This window comes from Glandiceps talaboti, chromosome 1, assembly GCF_964340395.1.
Source record: "Glandiceps talaboti chromosome 1, keGlaTala1.1, whole genome shotgun sequence".
NCBI classification, from domain to species: domain Eukaryota; kingdom Metazoa; phylum Hemichordata; class Enteropneusta; family Spengelidae; genus Glandiceps; species Glandiceps talaboti.
This window is the reverse complement of record NC_135549.1, coordinates 26,142,431-26,163,030: the sequence shown is the minus strand read 5'-3', so window position 1 is coordinate 26,163,030 and position 20,600 is coordinate 26,142,431. Positions and strand designations below refer to the sequence as shown.

Genomic DNA, 20,600 nt, shown 5'->3' with positions numbered 1-20,600 from the left:
CTATTTATCTGATCTTGTCACCAAAAACTCAACAATACACCAATACAATACTCGGACCAAATACCACATTCCAAAGGCACACAGTCGTTCATTCAAATACCGCTCATGTATTTCCGCAAATACGACTACTTAGTAAACACTTAGTTTTTAATGTCTTAAACCGTTTTAACTTCATAATTCTAGCATCTCTCGTGTTTTACTTTTTATAACTTTTATTTTATCTTTGTACTCTGCCCTGTAAATTTTGTTACTCTCCCATATTTTTAAATTATGTGTCTTTGTATTTTAACGTATGTTTTGTATTTTTATATTCAATGCATGAAAATCCATTTATGGATGCATTGACCTAGAGTAATAAATCAAATCAAATCAAATAAATCGTGTGGTGTAAGGCGGGTTTTACCTAGGGTGTTGAGTGGTGCTATTGTTTGTACAAAAGGTGTCAATTATGTGTGCGATGGGTCAGGTGTTACACAACAATGTTTTATTTCGATGGCGACAAGAGGATACAAGTTCATTTCGTTTATTTAATGTGGATAGTTCGGGTCGGCAGATAATAAAGAACTTTTCTTTGAGGCATAAATTGCACTTCTTGCTTGCGCTATTGTAGGTTGGGTGGGATGAAAGTGGTCGCCAGGAAATGGAGTGGTCGATGTTTTTATCCTTGAGGGTCCAGATATGTTTGCTGAGTTCCGTAGAGTTCCTATGTTTAGTGTGTCGGAATGATGCTGTGTGGTTTCTGTACCTTGTCTTAAACTCGTTTTCTGTGAGCCCGATGTATGTTTCTGTAATGTCGTTGTCCTTGCGTGTGACGGCTGCTTGGTAGATTACGGATTTCTGTAGGTAGTTTTCGTTGAGCGGGCATGTTTTCTTTTGCCGACAGTTGCATGTTTTACTGGCATTGGTGCTGTTTACGGTGGTGTTGGTGCGTTCGTGTGAAATAAGGATGCGTTTGTTGTGGTTATTGATGACATGCTTGATGTTATTCATGCAGCTGTAACTGATTTTAACGGTGTTGCGGTTGAAGATTTTTCTGAGTTTATGATCTTTGTGGAAGTGTTTGTCTACAAGACTAAGGAATCTGTGTCCGATGTTGGTGCTAACATTTTTGCTGAATGGGGGGTTGTACCATAATATGTCTTTCCGTTGTCTGTTTCTTCGTCTAGAGGTCGTGGTCGGCTCGTAGTGTAGTGTGTATTTGTATCCGCTCTCGTTGAGTGCTTTTTGGTATGGAGGTGCGGCTTGGTCGAAAGATGCTTTGTTCGAAGAGTGTAATGACAGGCGTTTGTTAATACCAGTGGGTATGCTCTTAGTCGTGGTTTGTGGGTGGTTGCTATCTCGGTGTACATACTGCAGGATGGTGTCGGGCTTTGTGTAGGGCCGGTACGTATCGTTGCTCAAGTTGAGGGTGACATCTAAAAAGTTGATTATCTGTTTGTTGGCTTCTATTGTTATGCGTAGTCCGTTGAGGTGGAAAATGCGGCATATGTTTTTCTTGATGTTTTCTGTGTCTCTTGGTGATGTGTTCGAAACGGCTAATCCGTCATCTCTGTATAGCCCTATGTTGATATCAGGGCCTCGTCTAATAAGCGACGGAGCCAATTTATTCTCTGAGTTTTGTATATAGCATGTATATCTGGCATACCCAACCACCATCTCTTATACTGCCAATAACAGTTTTCAGAGTAACCTTGTCGGAACCTTTCCACAGAAAGGAAAAAAAGCAATCTATTAATTTTTTGAGGTGGTCAATATGGGGCTCAGTGAGATTTAGCACACAATGGAAACGAGAGATACCTAACGTTTTAATAATTTGATCATTGCCAAGGAGAGTAAGATATCTCATTTTACAAAAATTGAGACATTTGTGTATGACGGTTTTTTTATTAAAATAAAAATAAACGAGAAAAAGACAGGTCAACAATTACAATGGTAAAAATTACTCAAAATTCTATGAATTATATACTTCGAATTGTTGTGTTTTCGTCAAAATGGAAGATTAATTCTTTTCTTAAATCGGTTATTATAGGAGTTGATTCAAAATGCTGATGATGCTAGAGCTACAGAGGTGAAATTGTTGTTGGATACTTCACAACATGGTACAGACACATTACTTACACCGAGTTTAGCAGATTACCAAGGTGCAGCTTTATATTGCTACAACGATGGTGTCTTCACGCCAGAAGACTGGAAGGGTATCCAGGCTGTACAACAGAGTGTTAAGAAGGATGATCCTATGCGGGTTGGTCGTTTTGGCCTTGGATTTGTCTCTGTCTATCACATTACAGGTAATTACGTGTCCTTGACTCATGAGTAGATTTTGTACAACCTGTCGTAGTGATATACAACAAGGTTAGACCAACTGTATCTCTTAGCCTGCCCCAAGCTGTGCTAAAGCTACCTACTCGCGGCAGGTTTCACTAATTGATTGTAAATATGAGTGAGTGAGTGAGTGAGTGAGTGAGTGAGTGAGTGAGTGAGTTTTTAAGTAATTGCCTCAGTAGGTGTCTTTGTCTGAGAAAATACTACTTGAAGCATAAGACTTAAGGGAGCCTTCGATTACAAGAGGGAGGGCCAGGGGAAATCAAGTCCGATCTGTGGCATGACATGTGACTCTCTCCCTAGTCCATTGTACTAAAAATCAACCCTCCTATTCTCTGAAATATGACCCTCCCTTGTTCAGATATTTCAATACAAAATAGTTTTTAACACCACCTCCCGTGGTGTAGTTGTTTAGATCCCACGATTAGTAGTCAGAAGGACCTTGCTTTGAAACCCACCAGAGACAGGGAATTTCTCTGTAGTAAGATATCGCTACATTGATAGTTTTTAAAGGCATTTGTTATTTACCACTATTACCACCCCTCCGAGTTTGTGTTTGTATCAAATCAATGCCTGTGTTTGAATCTAATTACCTGTGAGCTGAAGGTCAGAACTCATAAAGACTAGATGTGCACACAACTAACAACGTCAGGACCAAGGTCAATATTCCCACTCCACGTACATTATTCCCAACATCTTGCCATTCTGTTCTCCCTTCTCTACTGTGAGACCCACTCCTCTTCTCACACCACATCTAACAGTTAGTTTGCTACGTTTCACTGATATGGCTGTTATGATATTACTTAACAATGGTGGGATGTGGCAGCAGTAGGATTTCGAACTGGTGGCAGTCGTCGGACCATGCCAAAATGCAAAGTTAATGAAAGATGAGTCAAAGTATGTGATCCTACCCTAATGTCCATTTTCTTAAATATAGCATTCCTCTGATGACCGATTTGTTAAAAAAAAAAAACTATTCCCTCAGCCCTCCCCATTGTAATTACAGAAGGTTCCCTAATGATAGTTATGAGATCTTGATTTTACAAAATCCCCAAATCAAACTCAAACTGAAACAGTATAAATACTGAACATAGTTAAATCTGTGTTGACGAATGTGTACACAAATCAACGGTGAAGTCTTTTCTCAAATTAAGTGGTAGAAAGAGAGAAGCAAATTCCTAATATAAATTCACATCAAAATATTAAGTGTGTTTATACATCAATGTAATGGTAGTAATAATTTGACTTTTTAATGCGACTTTCCTCCTGAGAGCTCACGGCGCTCACAATTATTACACCTGACATGGATCAATGGCAGCACAAAGACCCTTTATACTTCCCCAATTCCCTTGGGAGCAAACAACCCATTGCAGCGGCGATAAGCGCATACGATTAAAGCATTTTACATGTAAGCGAATACTGAAAGCTCTCGTGCTAATTCGTTGTTTTTGGTGAATTCTTTCTAGATTTACCAACAATAATGAGCGCTGACAAAATAGCATTCCTAGATCCCTTCGAAAGACATTTTAGAGATTCGAACACAAGAACTGGGAAGGCTATTCGACTTGATCATGAAATAATGACACGTTACAAAGACCAATTCTCACCATTCACCAACGTTCTTGGAATTGGGGAAGAGCACTTTGCCAACAAAAACTTCAAAGGAACTTTGTTTCGATTCCCCCTTCGCCAAACACCTTCTCCTGAACTGTCATCAACCGTTTTTACTCCAGAAAGGGTACAAGAGCTCTACCAGTCATTTCAAGAAGATGGGGATGTAGTTCTATTGTTTTTAAACCATGTTAGAAGAGTTAGCCTCTATGAACGGACAAGATCAGGAGAAGAGAAACTGATATTTGAAGTCACAAAAACTGAGGAAGACATGGATAGTAAGATGAAATTTTTAGAAGATTTGAAATCCAAACGTAATCCCTCACCATATTTCAGCAACCGAAGCATATTAACTTCAGTGCTTGAAGGACAGATGATTAAACCCATGAAAAGGAATTGGCTTGTCCTGAACAATGTCTTTGTTGTCTCTGGTAGGTTAAAAGAGTTAGCAGAAGAACTCAAGTTGCTTCCATGGATTGGTTTAGCAATGCCACGTGAAGAAAAGGTGTTACAAAATATCAATGGGAGGATCTTTTGTTTCCTCCCTTTGCCTCCAAGCAAAGAAAGCACCACTGGTTTACCAATTCATGTCCATGGATATTTTGGTTTAAGTGACAACCGAAGAAGCTTAAAGTGGCCAGCAGCAGACCAAAAGCATGACCATACAGCTGAATGGAATCAATGCTTGGTTGAAGAACTACTTCCACAGGCATATTCTATGTTAATTGTACATGCTGTTCAACAATCGGTACCGCCTAATGATGTTTACAAGGCATGGCCAACTACTGAAAGATTGGAACCCCATTGGAAAGATTTTATAATGCCATTCATTGAGAAAGTTTTCAAAGAGGAAGTTCTCTTTACCAAGGCATATGGAGGTAGATGGCTTTCACTAGAAAAGGTCCTCCTGGAAATGATGAGTAAGGACTCGGGCTACTTGATAAGTCAACGTAGAACTGTCACTGAGTATCTCATTGCATGCGAGGAACCTGTTGTTTCAGTGCCTGATAATGTGTTGCATTGTATCCCCAAAGATGCAAGGAATCGCAAGGAAGTCACACCTGCAATTCTCAGGAATTGTTTGCGTGTCAACAATGTTGTGAATCACACCGAAGAGGAAAAGAACCTCCTTCTTGAATACTGTCTTCAAGATAGAGACTTTAGTGATCTCCAAGGAGTTCCCTTACTTCCAATACAAGAATGTACAACCACAACATTTTCTGTTAAAGATGGTGTTCCACCCGTGCTTTTCCCAACATCAAAAAATCCCAAGATCTTAATTCCTGGAACAAGTGATGCATTTGATTTCGTTGACTCCAACCTGCCTAATTCATTGAATGCAAAGCTAAGGTTTGTCGCAGCCAGTACAATGACACAACTAAAAGAGATGTCCTTAGAAGATGTCGTTCACTTTTTGCCAAAGGTACTGCCTGGAGAATGGTTTGAAGCTAATACCTGTATTGTAAAATGGACACCAGATGTAAATGGTCACCCATCAGAGGAATGGTTGTCAGAATTTTGGAAATGGTTAGAGGACAACTTTCCCACAGATATTGAGTCATTTCATGGTCTACCTATTATTCCAGTCAGTGATTCTCATGATGGAATGAAACTGCTGAAACTTGATGAAACTACTCCAGCTATTCATGCTTTTAATTTTAAAGAAGAGCTTCGAGAATGCCTAGAGAAACTTGGGGTCATTTTGCTCACTTCGCATATGCCATTCCTCTCACATCCTCAGCTGGAAAGATATGTGCATGCAGAAACACCAGAGGGTATAATGAGTGTGCTTATGAAGATTCATCATTCAAAACTGGTAGAACTGGGTAAGGCATCTAAAGAACAGTTGGCCAGCTTCAGACATTCTGTAAGCCAGTTAAATAATATATCACATACAGACAGAGATGTTCTTTGTCAGATACCTATTTTTGAAATCGTCCCTGGCAGTGGAGATGTGAAGGAATTCATTGCAACTAGCCTTGGAAAGAATGATTGCAGAAAGCCTGTGGCACCACTGCAGATGACAAACCAATTTCCGAGTGGAGTACGATTGAAACAAGTATTTGTAAATGGGGATGACACCGACTCTCAGCGTCTCTTAACATTACTTGGTGCCAGGCCAGCAAGGCTTTCTGAAGTAGTCACCTCATTCATTCTTCCAGAAATCAAGGCAGGGTTTTACAAATCTGACGAAGTTGATGTCATTATGATGTGGCTACTCAAACACTATAATACTTTGTGTGATGAGGACTCGGGACTCCCAAACAGCCTAAAGGACCTACCTTTCATCAAGATATCAGATTCAACAAGAGTGGCCCCAAATATGGTATTTGATCCTGATAATACTGTACTCAACGATTTGTTTGATGGTGAAAATGTTTTCCCGATATCTCCATATGATGATTCTGATATATTGATGGTGCTCCGTAAGCTAGGTCTCCGGAAAGAAGCTGATGTAAAATCCTACGACCTCCTGAAAACTGCAACTGTATTAAGTATCACAGCAACTGGTGGACGTGCAAATGTTGGAAAAGCCAGGGCTTTGCTAGACTTTATCAATGCTCACATATCCTTGTTATCAGATAATATTGAAGGTAAGCCTTTGGTACAACATTTGAATAACATAGAGTGGATTCCTAGATTATGCAATAAACCTGACAACTATCCTACAATCGTACCTTGGTATCAAGATGACGCCCACCTCTACCGACCATCAGATATTTATCCTTTAGAGTATGCATCCTTAGTTGGAGCAGTCAAACCCATCTTTGAATGCAAACTCTCAGGTGATCTGAGCCGTTATTTGAATTTCGCGCAAGCTCCATTTGTGGAGATATTACTTCATCAGCTAAGTGAAATTGTAAATTCTTGGAACACAGCTAATGATGATGGCAGAACAGTATATGATTACCAAACCAAAATAGAAGAAAATGTCCATGTCTTGTATTGTCAATTAGACAAACAATACAAAATGTCAAATCCCGAAGAAAGGATACATATAACTACACAAATATCACGATTGGGATTTTCCTGGATATGGAATGGCAATAACTTTATTCTACCGAAGAATGTAGCAATCAAAACACGTTTTACATTTGATGTAAAGCCACATCTATTTGAGCTTCCACAACGGCTTCACCATTTTGCAGAGTTCTTTCAAGCCTGTGGTGTAAGAGAAGAATTTGGTGATAGTGAAATGGTGTCGATTTTGGAAATGATGAAAGCTAACATGGGTACAACTAAGACTAGTGATGAATTTCATCGAGATATTCAACTATGTATCAACATCTTAGAATGGATGACTAGAAACGGTGAAGAGGTGACAGATAACATCAAAGGGAAATTACTAGTACCAATTCAGACGGAGAGTGACAGTCTAGAATTGTCTTATACTGATGAATGCACTTATTGTGATAATGATGCACTTTTAGAAGAAGAAGGCTTGTCAGATATGCTCGAAGGTGAAGACAACTGTATAAGACTTGTACATGAACGAATAGCCAAAAGGACTGCCAAGCTATTGGGCATTGTACCATTAAGTCAAAGGTTGGCCCAACCTGATCCACTTGGTTTCGAGTTTGAGCAAACAGGTCCTTATGAACCACTAACAACCCGATTGAGGAATATACTGAGTGATTATTCAGAAGGTGTGAGCATTTTCAAAGAATTGATTCAGAATGCAGATGATGCAGGGGCAACAGAAGTCAAATTTTTAATCGATTGGAGATCAAACAGAGATTATCAAAGGCGTCTGTTCTCAAAGGAAATGCAAACATGCCAAGGTCCTGCCCTCTGGGCCTATAATAATGCGGTTTTCACTGATGACGATCTGATAAACATCAACAGACTTGCAGGGGCTACAAAATTGGCAGAAAAAAACAAGATTGGACGATTTGGTCTCGGGTTTAACTCTGTGTATCATTTAACTGATGTGCCAAGCTTCATTTCGAGACACTTCTTTGTTATGTTTGATCCACATACAACACACATACCAAACCTCATCAAGGACAAGGCGAAACCCGGTATCAAACTCAACCTTAGGAATAATCCTAAAGTATTACGGATGTATTCCGACCAGTTCAAAACATACACTGGTATTTTTGGCTGTGATGTCATGAATGGGTCTGATTTTAATGCCACGTTATTCAGATTCCCTCTTCGTTCTGAGGTCGATACTAAACGAAGCGAAATATCTGACACTGTGTATACAAAGGAGAGAATGGAGGAGCTTATTAGTAAATTGAAGGAACATGCACATTCTCTACTTATATTCACCCAGAATGTAAAGAGTGTATCAGTATTTCAGAAGACTGATGACTATGAAGAACCTCTTTTCAAAACTGACTTAACACACATTAAGATATTGTATACAGAAAGTGAAGGAATACTTGCTGGTATGAGGCAAATCCTAAAGGCAGGAACAACATTCCTTGAAAAGGTCCATAGCCAGAAGAGAGTCCAGCCACCATTGTCAGTGTATATTGCAAAGAGCTCTAGTGTTACATACAGACATAAGAAACAACACAGCTATGATGAACAGGTATGGGCCATAAGTTCATGTGTGTCAAATGGTGAAGCTTTGCAGTTAGCTTTGAAAGATACTGGACAAAGAAATGGTCTCGTGCCATGTGGAAGTGTTGCTGTAAAATTATCATGTTGCGTCAGCAGTTATTCATTAATGACTACTAAAGGAGAAGCGTTTTGTTATCTACCACTACATGTAACTACGAATTTGCCTGTTCACATAAATGGAGGATTTTCAGTGGACTCAAGTCGACGTGATATTAAAAAGCATGTTTCATCAGATCTAAATAAATCAGAAGAAGTGGAATGGAATGAGGTTCTCATGCAAGACGTCATTAGCAAAGCATATGTCTGTCTCCTTGAACAACTACTGGTCAGTGAAGTACTTGTGGATAACATGGACATTTACTCACTTTGGCCAAGGACGAGTAAAACAGATGGAAGTTCATTTGCAAATGTAACCAGTGGGTTCTACCAGCGAGTGATTGCAAATTCTAAGAAGAAAAGCATACCAAAGCTACTGGTACAAGAGCCATATATAGCTGGTGAACACTTCCTGAGTTTCAATTCAGCAAGATTATTAGCACCAGTCGTGAAAGATGAAAATGAACAACTTGCTAACTATGGTCGAACGATTCTCAACAGTTACTTTGTTGATCATAAAACCTCCAACAGGACCACTAATCTTCCTGATGACATTCTCCAATCCCTTGTAAATCTTGGCTTCCATGATGTAATAACTGAAGTAACTGTTACTGAAGAGCTGTTTTATAGGGAACATGTATTCCCCTTCCTGATGGAGCTAGAATGTGGTATACGAGATATGTTTATTATCCATATACTGACCACTAAACGTCTGCGAACACAGCAATACATGCAAATGTTATTTAAGGAATATCCTAGCATACCAACATCTCCAAATGGTATGAAACTTTCAAGACCTTCAGACCTCGTGGATCCAACAGCAACAATACTTGCGAATCTCTTTGATGATGAAGATGGAAGGTTTCCATATGGTGTAAAGTATAGACAAACTAATATATTGGCCAAGTTAAGTAGCTCTAGCCTTGGAATGGCACGAACAAGACTGGAATGGAGTGATGTGCTTGAGAGGGCAAGATCTATACAACCTTTGTACGAAAGTGCGAAATTAGCTGCATTACAGAGGGCAAAGTATTTGATTCAATATTTGAATGACTTGCATACAACATATGAAGAATGCAGAGAAAGCTCTATTTGCAAAATAGAATTTCTTCCAGTCGAGAAAAAACATAAACAACACAAATTTCCTTGGTTTAAGGCATCCAAACATATTCTAGCACCATGTGAACTGTACACAAGTAAACATCGAAACCTTGTTGGGACATTAAAGCCAATCCTGAATGAAGACCCACCTGAAAAAGGTGGTTGTGGAGTACTACCACTGGATGTTGGGAATTTCCTTGGACTAGATAAAGCTCCTGACATCAACATTGTCATTGAACAACTGTTTAACATCGTGGGTTCCCATAATGTATCAGGAAAGTCTGGTGTAACAAATGATGTATGCTGCAGTATATACCATTTTATGCAAGAAAAAATCATATCCTGCAAATACAGTGATGGAATACATAGAGAAGAAAATGTTAAATGCAAAGAGGCACTCGAAAAACTCACCGAATGTCAAAAACCCTTCCTCCTTGCAGATGGGGCATTTGTGTATCCGCACCAACTCTGCTTCCAATGGGAACTGAATTATGCTCCCTATTTGTATCGCATGCCAGACCTCATGAAATCATTCACTCCATTACTGAAAGCATGTGGAGTCAAGGACCAATTTGAAAAACAAGATTTCGCCATAGCTATACGCAAACTCGCCTCTGAGAAAAATGGTTCACGACTCAAAAAGTCTGAACTGAGAATGGTTTGTGATTTACTACTGAACTTTACAATTGCAAGAGGGGACCATGATGAAATATTTATACCAGATACAGAATGTCTCCTTCAATATCCAAACCAACTTGCATACAATGATGCTCCATGGATAGAAACGAGAGTACAAGACCTGAAATTTACTCATTCATCTATTAGTCGACACCAAGCACTTACTTTGGGAATCAAACTGCTGCGATCAAAGCAGCTTGATAGCTACTCAAGTTCTGAAGAGGAATTTTTCATAGGAGAAGAATTTGGACAATCGGAAAGACTGACAGACAGACTGAAGGGCATACTGCGAGACTTTCCAAGTGGCATTGAAATTCTAAAGGAGTTAGTTCAGAATGCTGATGATGCTCAAGCTACGGAAATGCACTTCATATATGATAAGCGAACACATGATAGTAAAAGAGTGTTCAACTATGCCTGGAAGGATCTCCAAGGACCAGCTCTGTGTGTGTACAACAACAAGCCTTTCTCAGAGAAGGACATTGAGGGCATCAAGAGATTGGGAGTTGGTGGTAAACGAGACAGTTTTCAGGCAACTGGGCAGTATGGCATTGGATTCAATGCAGTTTATCATTTGACAGACTGTCCATCATTCATCACTGGTGATGCTGATCTTGTTGTTTTGGATCCACATGCAAAGTATGTACCAGGGGCTAACCGACAACATCCAGGAAGACGAATTAATGTTAAACAACTTCAGCGTGATTTCCCTGATATTGTATTTCCCTACCTTGGAAACATCAAACAATTGAAAGGAGCAACCATCTTCCGATTGCCACTTCGCACAAGTTGTCAAACATCAGAAATATCTGACAGGGTATTTGATGAACAAAACATGGTACAACTCCTCAAGTCATTTCAAGAAGAAATGCAGCATATTCTGCTATTCCTAAATCACATTCAAGTTATCAGCATTTCAGAAATTTCTAAATGTGGTAGGATGGAGAATGTGTTCTCTGTAACAGCAGCTATGGATGATTATTCAAGACAAGAACGAACTCGGTTTACACAAGAAGTAATTTCCCATGCCACTCTCATCAAAGATGACTGTCTCAGCATATGGAACATACCTGAAACCAGTGCGACCTTTTGCTTAAATATTCAGGATTCAAATATGAAAGAAAGCCAATGGCTGGTGACACAAAAACTTGGATTCTCATCAAAGGCCAAGGAAGAAATTCCAAGCTCACATTTTGAAGACCTTGTCAAGTTTATCCTTCCAAAAGGAGGGGTAGCCATGCTCCTTCATACTTTTTTGGGTGCAGAGTTGAATTCACAAATGACCTCAAGAGCATTCTGCTTTCTTCCGTTGCCTATAAACACACGTCTACCATTTTGTGTGAATGGTCATTTTGCCCTTGGAACAGATCGAAGACATCTTTGGCAAGAAGGCGGTAGGGAAAAATGGAATGACTGTATTAAAGAACATGTCATAGCACCAACTGTTATTAGGAATTTGGAAGCCTTGAAGCATAAAATAGAAAGAAGTGGTGGGGCAACAGCTAACCTGATGCATATTTATATGTCTATGTTCCCAAACTTAGAGGAGGTGCATACAGATTGGAAAGGTCTGGCTCAGTATGTCTACAGACTAATATACAGTGCAGATGTGGAACTGTTACCTGTGATTAGACCAACAAGTGAACTTAGAGATGTCAAAACATGCCGAATATCACAGAAGAAGACACTGCAGTGGTTTTTTGCTAAAGATGTTTTCTTTGATACACTTCAAGGAGAAGCAGATAACAAAGATGATGATGTTGAATCACTGCAGTTTATTCTGCGAGAAATAGGATTTCCAATCACTGCCCTACCGTTAATGGTTTCCTGGCAATTTAACTCCTCAAGTACCCAAAGTGAAGTTTGCCAAGTTAAATGTACTACTCCTGGTGATGTCATGCATTACATGAGCAGACATAACTCTAATGGCTGTATAATTGGCAAAGTACCATGTAAAGTTCAACACAGTACCTTTCATAGTTCTTCCCGTGTACTAAAAGTGCTAAACTACTGCTTAGAATCTGACTGGAAAACCCTGCATGATATTCCACTTTGTATTACAGAAGACAATACCTTGAAGATATATGATAATGCCAACCCTGTCTATGTATCAATGTTTGCTTCCCTCATTCCTCGACTGAAGCACAGGTTTGTCCATGGTCATCTGATCTCAGTTCTACAGAAAAAAGTTACGTCGAGCTGTACTTTGAAATACTTTACCCTTGATGATCTGAACTCAAACATGGTATTACCACATGGATGGCAGAACTCTACAAAGTACGTCAAATGGGAGCCAAGAAAAAACCACCAACCATCAATGATATGGCTAAAAACCCTTTGGAATTTCGTGCATTCTAGAATATGTGTTCATGGTGAATCTATCAAAGCTTTAATGGGATGGCCAGTCATTCCTATTACAAAGAATTATCTGGTACCATTCCCCCTGGGGAAAACTGTACTAGGTCAATGTCCTAATGTAACTGGATCTGTCAGAAGTACATTGCAAATCCTACAGAACCTTAAATGTCCCGAAGTTGATTACAAAGCACTTACTAGTAAACATTTGAAATGTAGTGACGCGCATCAACTATTACAAGGACATGTTGCTGATCCAAATTCTAGGACGGATGTTTTACAAGTTCTCTTCCACCATGTCGACACTCAAGAATGGGGAAATTCACCAACAGATGATGAATGCTATATTTTGCTGAAGTATTTCCAGGAGGATATTAGTGAGATACACGGGAGCCTAGAGAACCTGCGTAAATTGAAAAGCCTTCCAGTTTATGCCACAATATTCAACACGCTAACTCCTATTAAAGAAGGTGGAATGTGTCATGTTCTTAGCAGTGGTATTCCAAATGTAGACAGAGATATTTGGATTGGGAAAAGCAAATGTACCTTCCTTAAGGAACAACCATGCTTATCAGAGTTATATGGCATGTTGGATGCCAACAGCATTACATCCTGCGATGTGTATGTGAAGTATATCTTCCCATGTTTTGGAGAGTTTAGTAATGAAGGTCGCCTTCAACACTTGCAATTCATAAGAGACGAACTTCTACCCTCCCAAGACAGTGGTATTGATAATCTGAGAAGTAAACTGCAACAATTGAAGTTCATTCCTGGTACAATTGGTGAGGAAGAACTATTTTGTGCCAATCATTTTTATGATCCAAAGGAACCAATATTTACAGAGTTTCTGTCAATAGATTCGTTTCCAGCGAGTCCATACGATAAAGAAGAATGGCTTCCTTTCTTAACGATATGTGGTCTCAAAGAAAAGGTTGATGACAAACAATTTCTAAGGTTTGCCAAGGAAGTAGAAGACAGGAAAGTCAGCGACAAAGTTTGGACTGGTTCACAAGCAAAAATATTGATTGATTATTTGATGGAGCAGCCCCACCTCCATGATGACATATTCTTGAACCAGATCTCGAAAGTAGAATTTATACCAACATATAACCCAGAAAAATATCTTCTGGACATTTGTCCCACACAATACAAAACAGTCAAGGGGTTTTCAAGCTATAGCCAAGCAGTACCTTGCAGCAATTCAAAGTTGATATGGACAACTACTCCTATGCTTCCAGAATGGGCAAATCCAGAAGCCAGATGTGAAATTTCAACAAAAAAGAAGTTGTCACTTGGACTAAAGATACAGCCAAAACCTTGTCTTGATGCTGTTTTGGAGCACTGTACCAATTTATCGAAAGTTGTTACTCAGAGAAATACAACTGAAGTTGGGAATTCAGCAGAGTTGTTGTGTGACGTCATGGCAAAGATTTATGACTACATCATGGAGTCATGCACTCTGCATGCTCAAAACACTACTATGTATTGTGGACAGAGACCTGGCACTATTTGTGCAAACTGCACAAAGGTTCATGAAGAACTTAAACACATAGCTGTAGTAGTTGTAGAGGAAGGACAGTCCATAGTCAAAGCTTGTCAAATATATTTGCATAACTCGTTAAGTAACCCACTCGAACCATACTTGTACTTAATACCATTGAAGATTGGCCCATATAAGGATTTATTTCAACTACTAGGTGCCCAGGAGCGACCATCGTCAACACAGTTTGCAATTGCACTTGAAGAAATTCATGTCCAGAATGTCTCGAATCATTTGAGTGAAAATGATCTCTTAAAAGCCAAACAAGCGATGAAGGGTTTATTCATTAGTTTGGATAACCAGTGTAGTTTGGAAACTACACCTTATCCTCCTGGTAAAGTCGGCTGTGTGCCATCTATTTCATCATTATACCTTCTTAGCAGTGACAAAGAATTGCATCCGTCAACTCAGTTGGTTTTCAATGACATCCACTGTGAGACACGACGATTAGAAGATCTGAAGGATCCTTTTTTAATTGATCTCTACACATGTGATTTGTCAATATATCCGAAACGTCTAGTGGAACATCTACCTGAACATTTCAAGCCAAAGTATTTGAGTAGTATGGTCAGTGAAAAGATGGTAAAAGCATCATATTGTGAAGAATACCCTGTCTGTTCCTTTCAAGAAGATTTCATATGGCTCTTCTCATCTGAAGGTTTCACAAATGCAATTCGAAGACTGTTGGTAAAACATGATAAAGTACTGACAGATGGGTTAGAAAAGCTTGTCAAGAACCTGAAAAAGATTGGTATTCGTTGTGTATCTTCTGTGCAAGTTCATCTCGTTAATGTTCACAACCAAGCTGCCATTCCTAATAGTGAGAGAACCTTACCACTTTACCTGATAGAGGACGGTAGCCAATACATTCTTAACATACATCATAATTCGTGTATGGAAGGTGGAAAGATTTACATGGAAATGACTAGAGCAGTCTGTGAAGTTCTCCAAGGGATGGCAGATAAAATAAAGCTGGAAATTGCACATCTCCTACAGTGCAAGTCTGTTGATGAGATGAATGCCTTCCTTCGGGAAGAGGGGTGTCTAGATTCGAATTCATCACAGTATGCATCTAATCAAGTTCCAGTCATTGGAACAAGAATACTCCAGGACAGACTTCTCTTTTTGGACCAGGATCCAGATTACTACTTCTGTAGGGATGAATATGTTGGGTATATTCTAGATGATGATCATGAAGAATTGGTGTATATCTATGCAAAGATTGTCAAGGAGGTTAAGCTTTATGATTCCCAGGTTGATAAAAGTGGTCATAACTACCAACGCATGTATGAAATAGATATTGGTAAAGATGAAAATATTGTCATCTCAACCCTGGAAATATATAACATTACGAGTGTTCTTAAGTGCAATTCGCTTGTACCGTACGAAGGGGCACTGTCCAGTAGTTTCAAGGGAAGAGACTTGGATGAGGTATTAGATGAAGTGTCCAATCTTTTAGAAGCTATCTGGTTTGACAATTCTCTCTCAGAAGAACAACGTAGGCGGGCGATAAAGAGACTATATCTGAAATGGCATCCGGATAAAAACCCTGGTGATGAGCTGTTTGTCACAGAGGTGTTTAAACATCTGAAAGCCGAACTTGAAAGATTGAAAGATGGTCGTCCCAGAAGTAAACGGTTAAAGAGGGATTCATCTGGCCGGTACCGTCCCCGTCACTTCAGAACATCAGAACATGGACGGCAAACTAGTTATTCAAAGCACTACGGTAGTTGGGATGATGAGGCAAACACGTACAAACAGAGATGGTCAGCAAGAGGATCATCATCATCATCATCACATAAAAGTTTCTCGCAATCTCCAAGAATACCTAATAAAAGAGAAGGACAGAGATGGTTTCGCCAAGCACGTGCAGATCTACGTTCAGCTACTAATGATGTCCATAGAGAGGGGTGTTCTTATGAATGGGTCGGTTTTAAATGTCAGCAAGCAACAGAAAAATCTCTTAAAGGTGGCCTTTATGCAGTTCTAGGATATGTACCTAACTCAAGGGGTCACTGCATCATTTCACATGCTTCGACCTTATCAAGCCATTGCAGGTCATCATCAAATCTTACTGCTACTGTACAGTCCCTCCTTGACTTGAAATGTGACCACTTAAGAACCAGATATCCAGATATGCATGGTGGATTACGAATACCACATGATGTCTATACTGAAGATACAGCTCAAACTGCTATTAAATATGCACGCAGTATCCTAAGTTGTGTGGCTCCACTAGTTGACGAACATTTTGATGACTCATAAAGTATTGCCATCATTCGGAAAAGGTGAGTATGTTTAAACTTTCTGAATATCACCAACTATGAACTCTCTGTTAGTACCTGCGACGTCCACTTCAGAATGTACTTCATACTGTAGACAATGAAATGTGTTATAACGATGGTGGATGGATAATTGGTGTGACCCTAAAGATCTATACAAAAATATGAAAATGTCGACAGGTAACACAAGACATTGTCAGAATTCCCCATGCTTATCGTGACATATTATATCATAACCTAGAATATCTGGTATTCGACAAGTTCTACAATTATTCAAAAATATATATATATGATGATGAAATATTTTGAGATCATTTCGAATAAAAGAAAACCAACCATGTCTGTCTGTTAATGCATATCAGTTATTGGACATACATGAAATAGAATGTGATGTGCATGACTTTTTTGCCTGTCTAAAATCACATTTTCTGAGAAACGAACTTAAATAGCCCATACTTTGACTTTCAATGTCACGTGTTGTCAAACAGTCTCTTACGTAAGGTAAGTGTAAACAAAATGACACTGCATGAAGTTTGGAAATTAGACTTCGATGAAGACAGCAATGTGGTACAAATCGTAATTTACTTAAAAGCTATCCATATCATTCTTAGCGTGCTTCAGTTGAAAAGTACTATATATTTCATTGGCGCTCTGCAATACTAATTGTTGACTTTATTTTATTAGACGACATATTTCCTATATTTAGGGACAGTGGAGCAGCCTATACCATGTTATTGGAAGCCTGCCAAATGAAGATGATATCCTGAACTCCGGACTAGACTGTTGAAAAACGGCATAGATAGATTGCTAAATTCGTTGCATTTATCATGATGAACACTGTATGCAATGTATATGTAGTTTTTTTAGAGTCGACTTTTCTTCAACATTGTGTAGCAAAAGGGAGGGTCGACCCTCCTTGTTAACGTTTGTTTTTCATCAATGTTATCTTCCGGATCATTTCAGGGAATTAACTCAGTTAACTACATAAACTGGTCATGATTAATTTGTGTCATTTTAAAAGTAGCCATGGAGCAGATGAAAGCACTTAGTCTAGACCTAGCTGTTGCCTTCCGCTCGCTTGCTTCTAAAGTGAATCGATTCGTCTTTATTCCAACATTAGATTCTTATAAACATAAATTATACAATACTCAAATGATTGGATGATTTTGAAAAGATTGCGAATATTAGACAGTTGTATTCTGTCATCGGTAACAATTGCATGCCTCAATAATATGATAAAGTTGTTTTTGTTAGATATTTAAATGCCTGTTTATAGTATAATGACGGTGGGCCAAAAAGTTTGGATACTTTGAATAGTTAGAAGCATTTGGGAAATAATGTGGCTTGAATTTTCGACTAGTGTCGCTTTCAGTGTAGGCTTGTAGTGTATGCTTTTGAAAAGGAGAACTGAAATAGTCATGTTGTAGACGCTTAAACATAAAGAATCGTGTGAAAGTTTGTTATCTGTATCCGAATATAGCTTACGTTCTTGTGGATCTTGTAATAATTCATTGCTATATGAATTAAGATGGTGGTGGTGATGATGATGTTGATGTTGATGATGATGATGATGATGATGATGATGATGATGATGATACTTTAAGTTAAAAACTATCTTATGTTACAGCAATAATCTGTGTAATTTCAAAACTATACTACTTGTAAATCATAATGACCAGAAAACTAATGTGATATACTTATATAATTAACTTGCAAAGATGTCGTTAGTGCAGCCATAGGTTCCATGCACATAATTCCATTTATTAATGTTAATGTCAGGATTTCACATATGACAATAATCATATACATATTACCTTCGCAACAGTGTATGAGTTTTCGCAGTATTTGGCAAGTATCTTCGTGATAGGAAAAAGAGCCGATTAATTCAGGTGGGGGGGGGGGCGAGACACGATATGATCACAAGAGTAGTGCTAATTTGTAAAGACAAGCATTGTATGTGATTGTATGATAACTCAAATATAGACTCATATGGTTTAATAATATGTTTTAACGTATAGAGAGGAACACTAGAAAGGTAGTATTATAATAATCTCTCATGAGATAGATATGGATGACCGGCATATTATTGATAGATTGTGTATTCGGTTATTTTACTGATTAATAGAATAGGATGTATGCACATTACATTACCAGGTGTTTAACCATTTATGTCTCCCTGTTATAGAAGCAATTTAACTTGATTTTACTTAGATGTTACTGTTAGCAATATTATTGCTCAAGACATTATATATATATATATATATATATATATATATATATATATATATATATATATATATATATATATATATATATATAAAACTCGGTGAATATCAATCTGCTAAGACAGTGCTCTATACCGCAGTGGCAGAGCGCAATATATATATTATATACTCGATTCATAGGGTGAAGGATTGCTTCCACATACAATTATTACTGCTGAAAATTGTTGTAGCATTTGAGTTTTTGTTTGTGTGACAACAGTTGCTCTGTATGTATCTAATTATTAAAGGAGATGTTACTGAATGTATTCAGAATAAATGTATCGAAATCTAAAACTGTTGTCATTGGTATTGAGAGAGAGAGAGAGAGAGAGAGAGAGAGAGAGAGAGAGAGAGAGAGAGAGAGAGAGAGAGAGAGAGAGAGAGAGAGAGAGAGAGAGAGAGAGAGAGAGAGAGAGAGAGAGAGAGAGAGAGAGAGAGAGAGAGAGACTACAGCAATTGGGTTGATATGCAATAACGATGAGATTGCGTATAGGGCAGAAGTTGAGAACTTGGAGGTAATTGTTTATTTTTCGATTGTCCTGCCTCATACTCTAATTAATGTAAATTTGGCAGATGTTGATATTGTCAGCATTTCTAAATTTCTGTGCATCGAGATCTCGCACTCTTTGTCATGATGTACCACTACCGAGTCACTTGTCACAAAAAAACATCAACGTCTTTATTTTGTCAGACGCCTGAAGACTGAACAATATTTTAACTAACTCCATCATTGTCTAGTTCGGGAGAATTGCTCGTAATTAGTGACATTCCGATATTTCAAACACATGGTAATAACCTATCTGAATCTGAACTTTATGATAAAGTGTGATCCATGGCTTAGAACCGAGCCGACAGACACTATCGCTCTTTCAGCCGGCCTGTAATTGACCCGTAACAAAGTAAATATGGGTCTGATATCACCTGACATGATCTGACATGGATTTGGCACTATGTTGTTACCTAATTCTAAGATGAAAATAAAGACTGTCTTGGTCAGTTGGTATATTAATATAAGAGTATGATGAACGTAGCCACTGTAGCACATATTGCGATGATGTGAAGACTATAGCAATACCCTGATTTGATAAAAGTGCAAGATATGAAATAATAGAAGTGATAGAAAAATGATACGAGAGTGTAAACATCGTTTCAAATCATCAGATATGGAATCAGAACTATATTTTATTTAATTCTGAAATGAAATGAGTCTTGTGTAGACATACGATAACTTTTAAGTAATGCAATACTTCTTATGCTATGACGACTACACTATAGTTCCTGTAATTCCGTGTAATTGAGATGGCTGGCTTCTGTTACTAGAGAGACACCCCCGGACCCTATTTATATCTACAATCCAAATCGAAAGTAATGCAAATATATATAGGGTAAATCTAACATATCACACTTCAAGTACGCAACAAGTCATGATAATTTTCATTTTGGAAATATTTCAAATCGCAAATTTCAAGTCTGTTATGCTACTTGCGATTCTATGAATTCTATAGTCACTAATTCGTAGAAATCACGTGATCAAAGCGTTATCATTTTAACGTCGTACCTGGTACAGTGTGCTGTTTTGTGTTGGTGCCAACAACTGTTGAAGGGCTGATCACGTTCATATCGTGTATGACTGCGGTGACGACCGCATACAATAACTAGATATCTCGGCAGTAGAATTACAGGTACTGGTCACGGAACTACCGTATTTGTGACTTAGCATGTCTGCTAGACTCATGAGGTTCAACTGTCGATCAGATGATGTATCGACGTGCATTGAGT

The 20,600-nt window shown here is 38.5% G+C and overlaps 1 protein-coding gene across 1 annotated transcript; it reads left to right on the top strand.

The window, feature by feature from the left end:
* Positions 1-972: 972 nt before the first annotated feature.
* LOC144435112 (sacsin-like) lies at positions 973-16,374 on the top strand. Its single transcript, XM_078123676.1, has 4 exons — positions 973-1,092; positions 2,030-2,288; positions 3,789-16,244; positions 16,364-16,374. Exons 1-4 carry the CDS (start codon positions 973-975, stop codon positions 16,372-16,374), a joined length of 12,846 nt encoding a protein of 4,281 aa, XP_077979802.1.
* The last annotated feature ends 4,226 nt before the right edge of the window (positions 16,375-20,600 follow it).

Bases quoted from the DNA above. Each gene is read 5' to 3' on its own strand.
- LOC144435112 (XM_078123676.1), top strand. From the start codon at position 973: ATGCTTGATGTTATTCATGCAGCTGTAACTGATTTTAACGGTGTTGCG. The intron at 1,093-2,029 runs GTTGGTGCTAAC...CGGTTATTATAG, and splicing joins CTAAGGAATCTGTGTCCGAT to GAGTTGATTCAAAATGCTGA. The intron at 2,289-3,788 runs GTAATTACGTGT...AATTCTTTCTAG, and splicing joins CTCTGTCTATCACATTACAG to ATTTACCAACAATAATGAGC.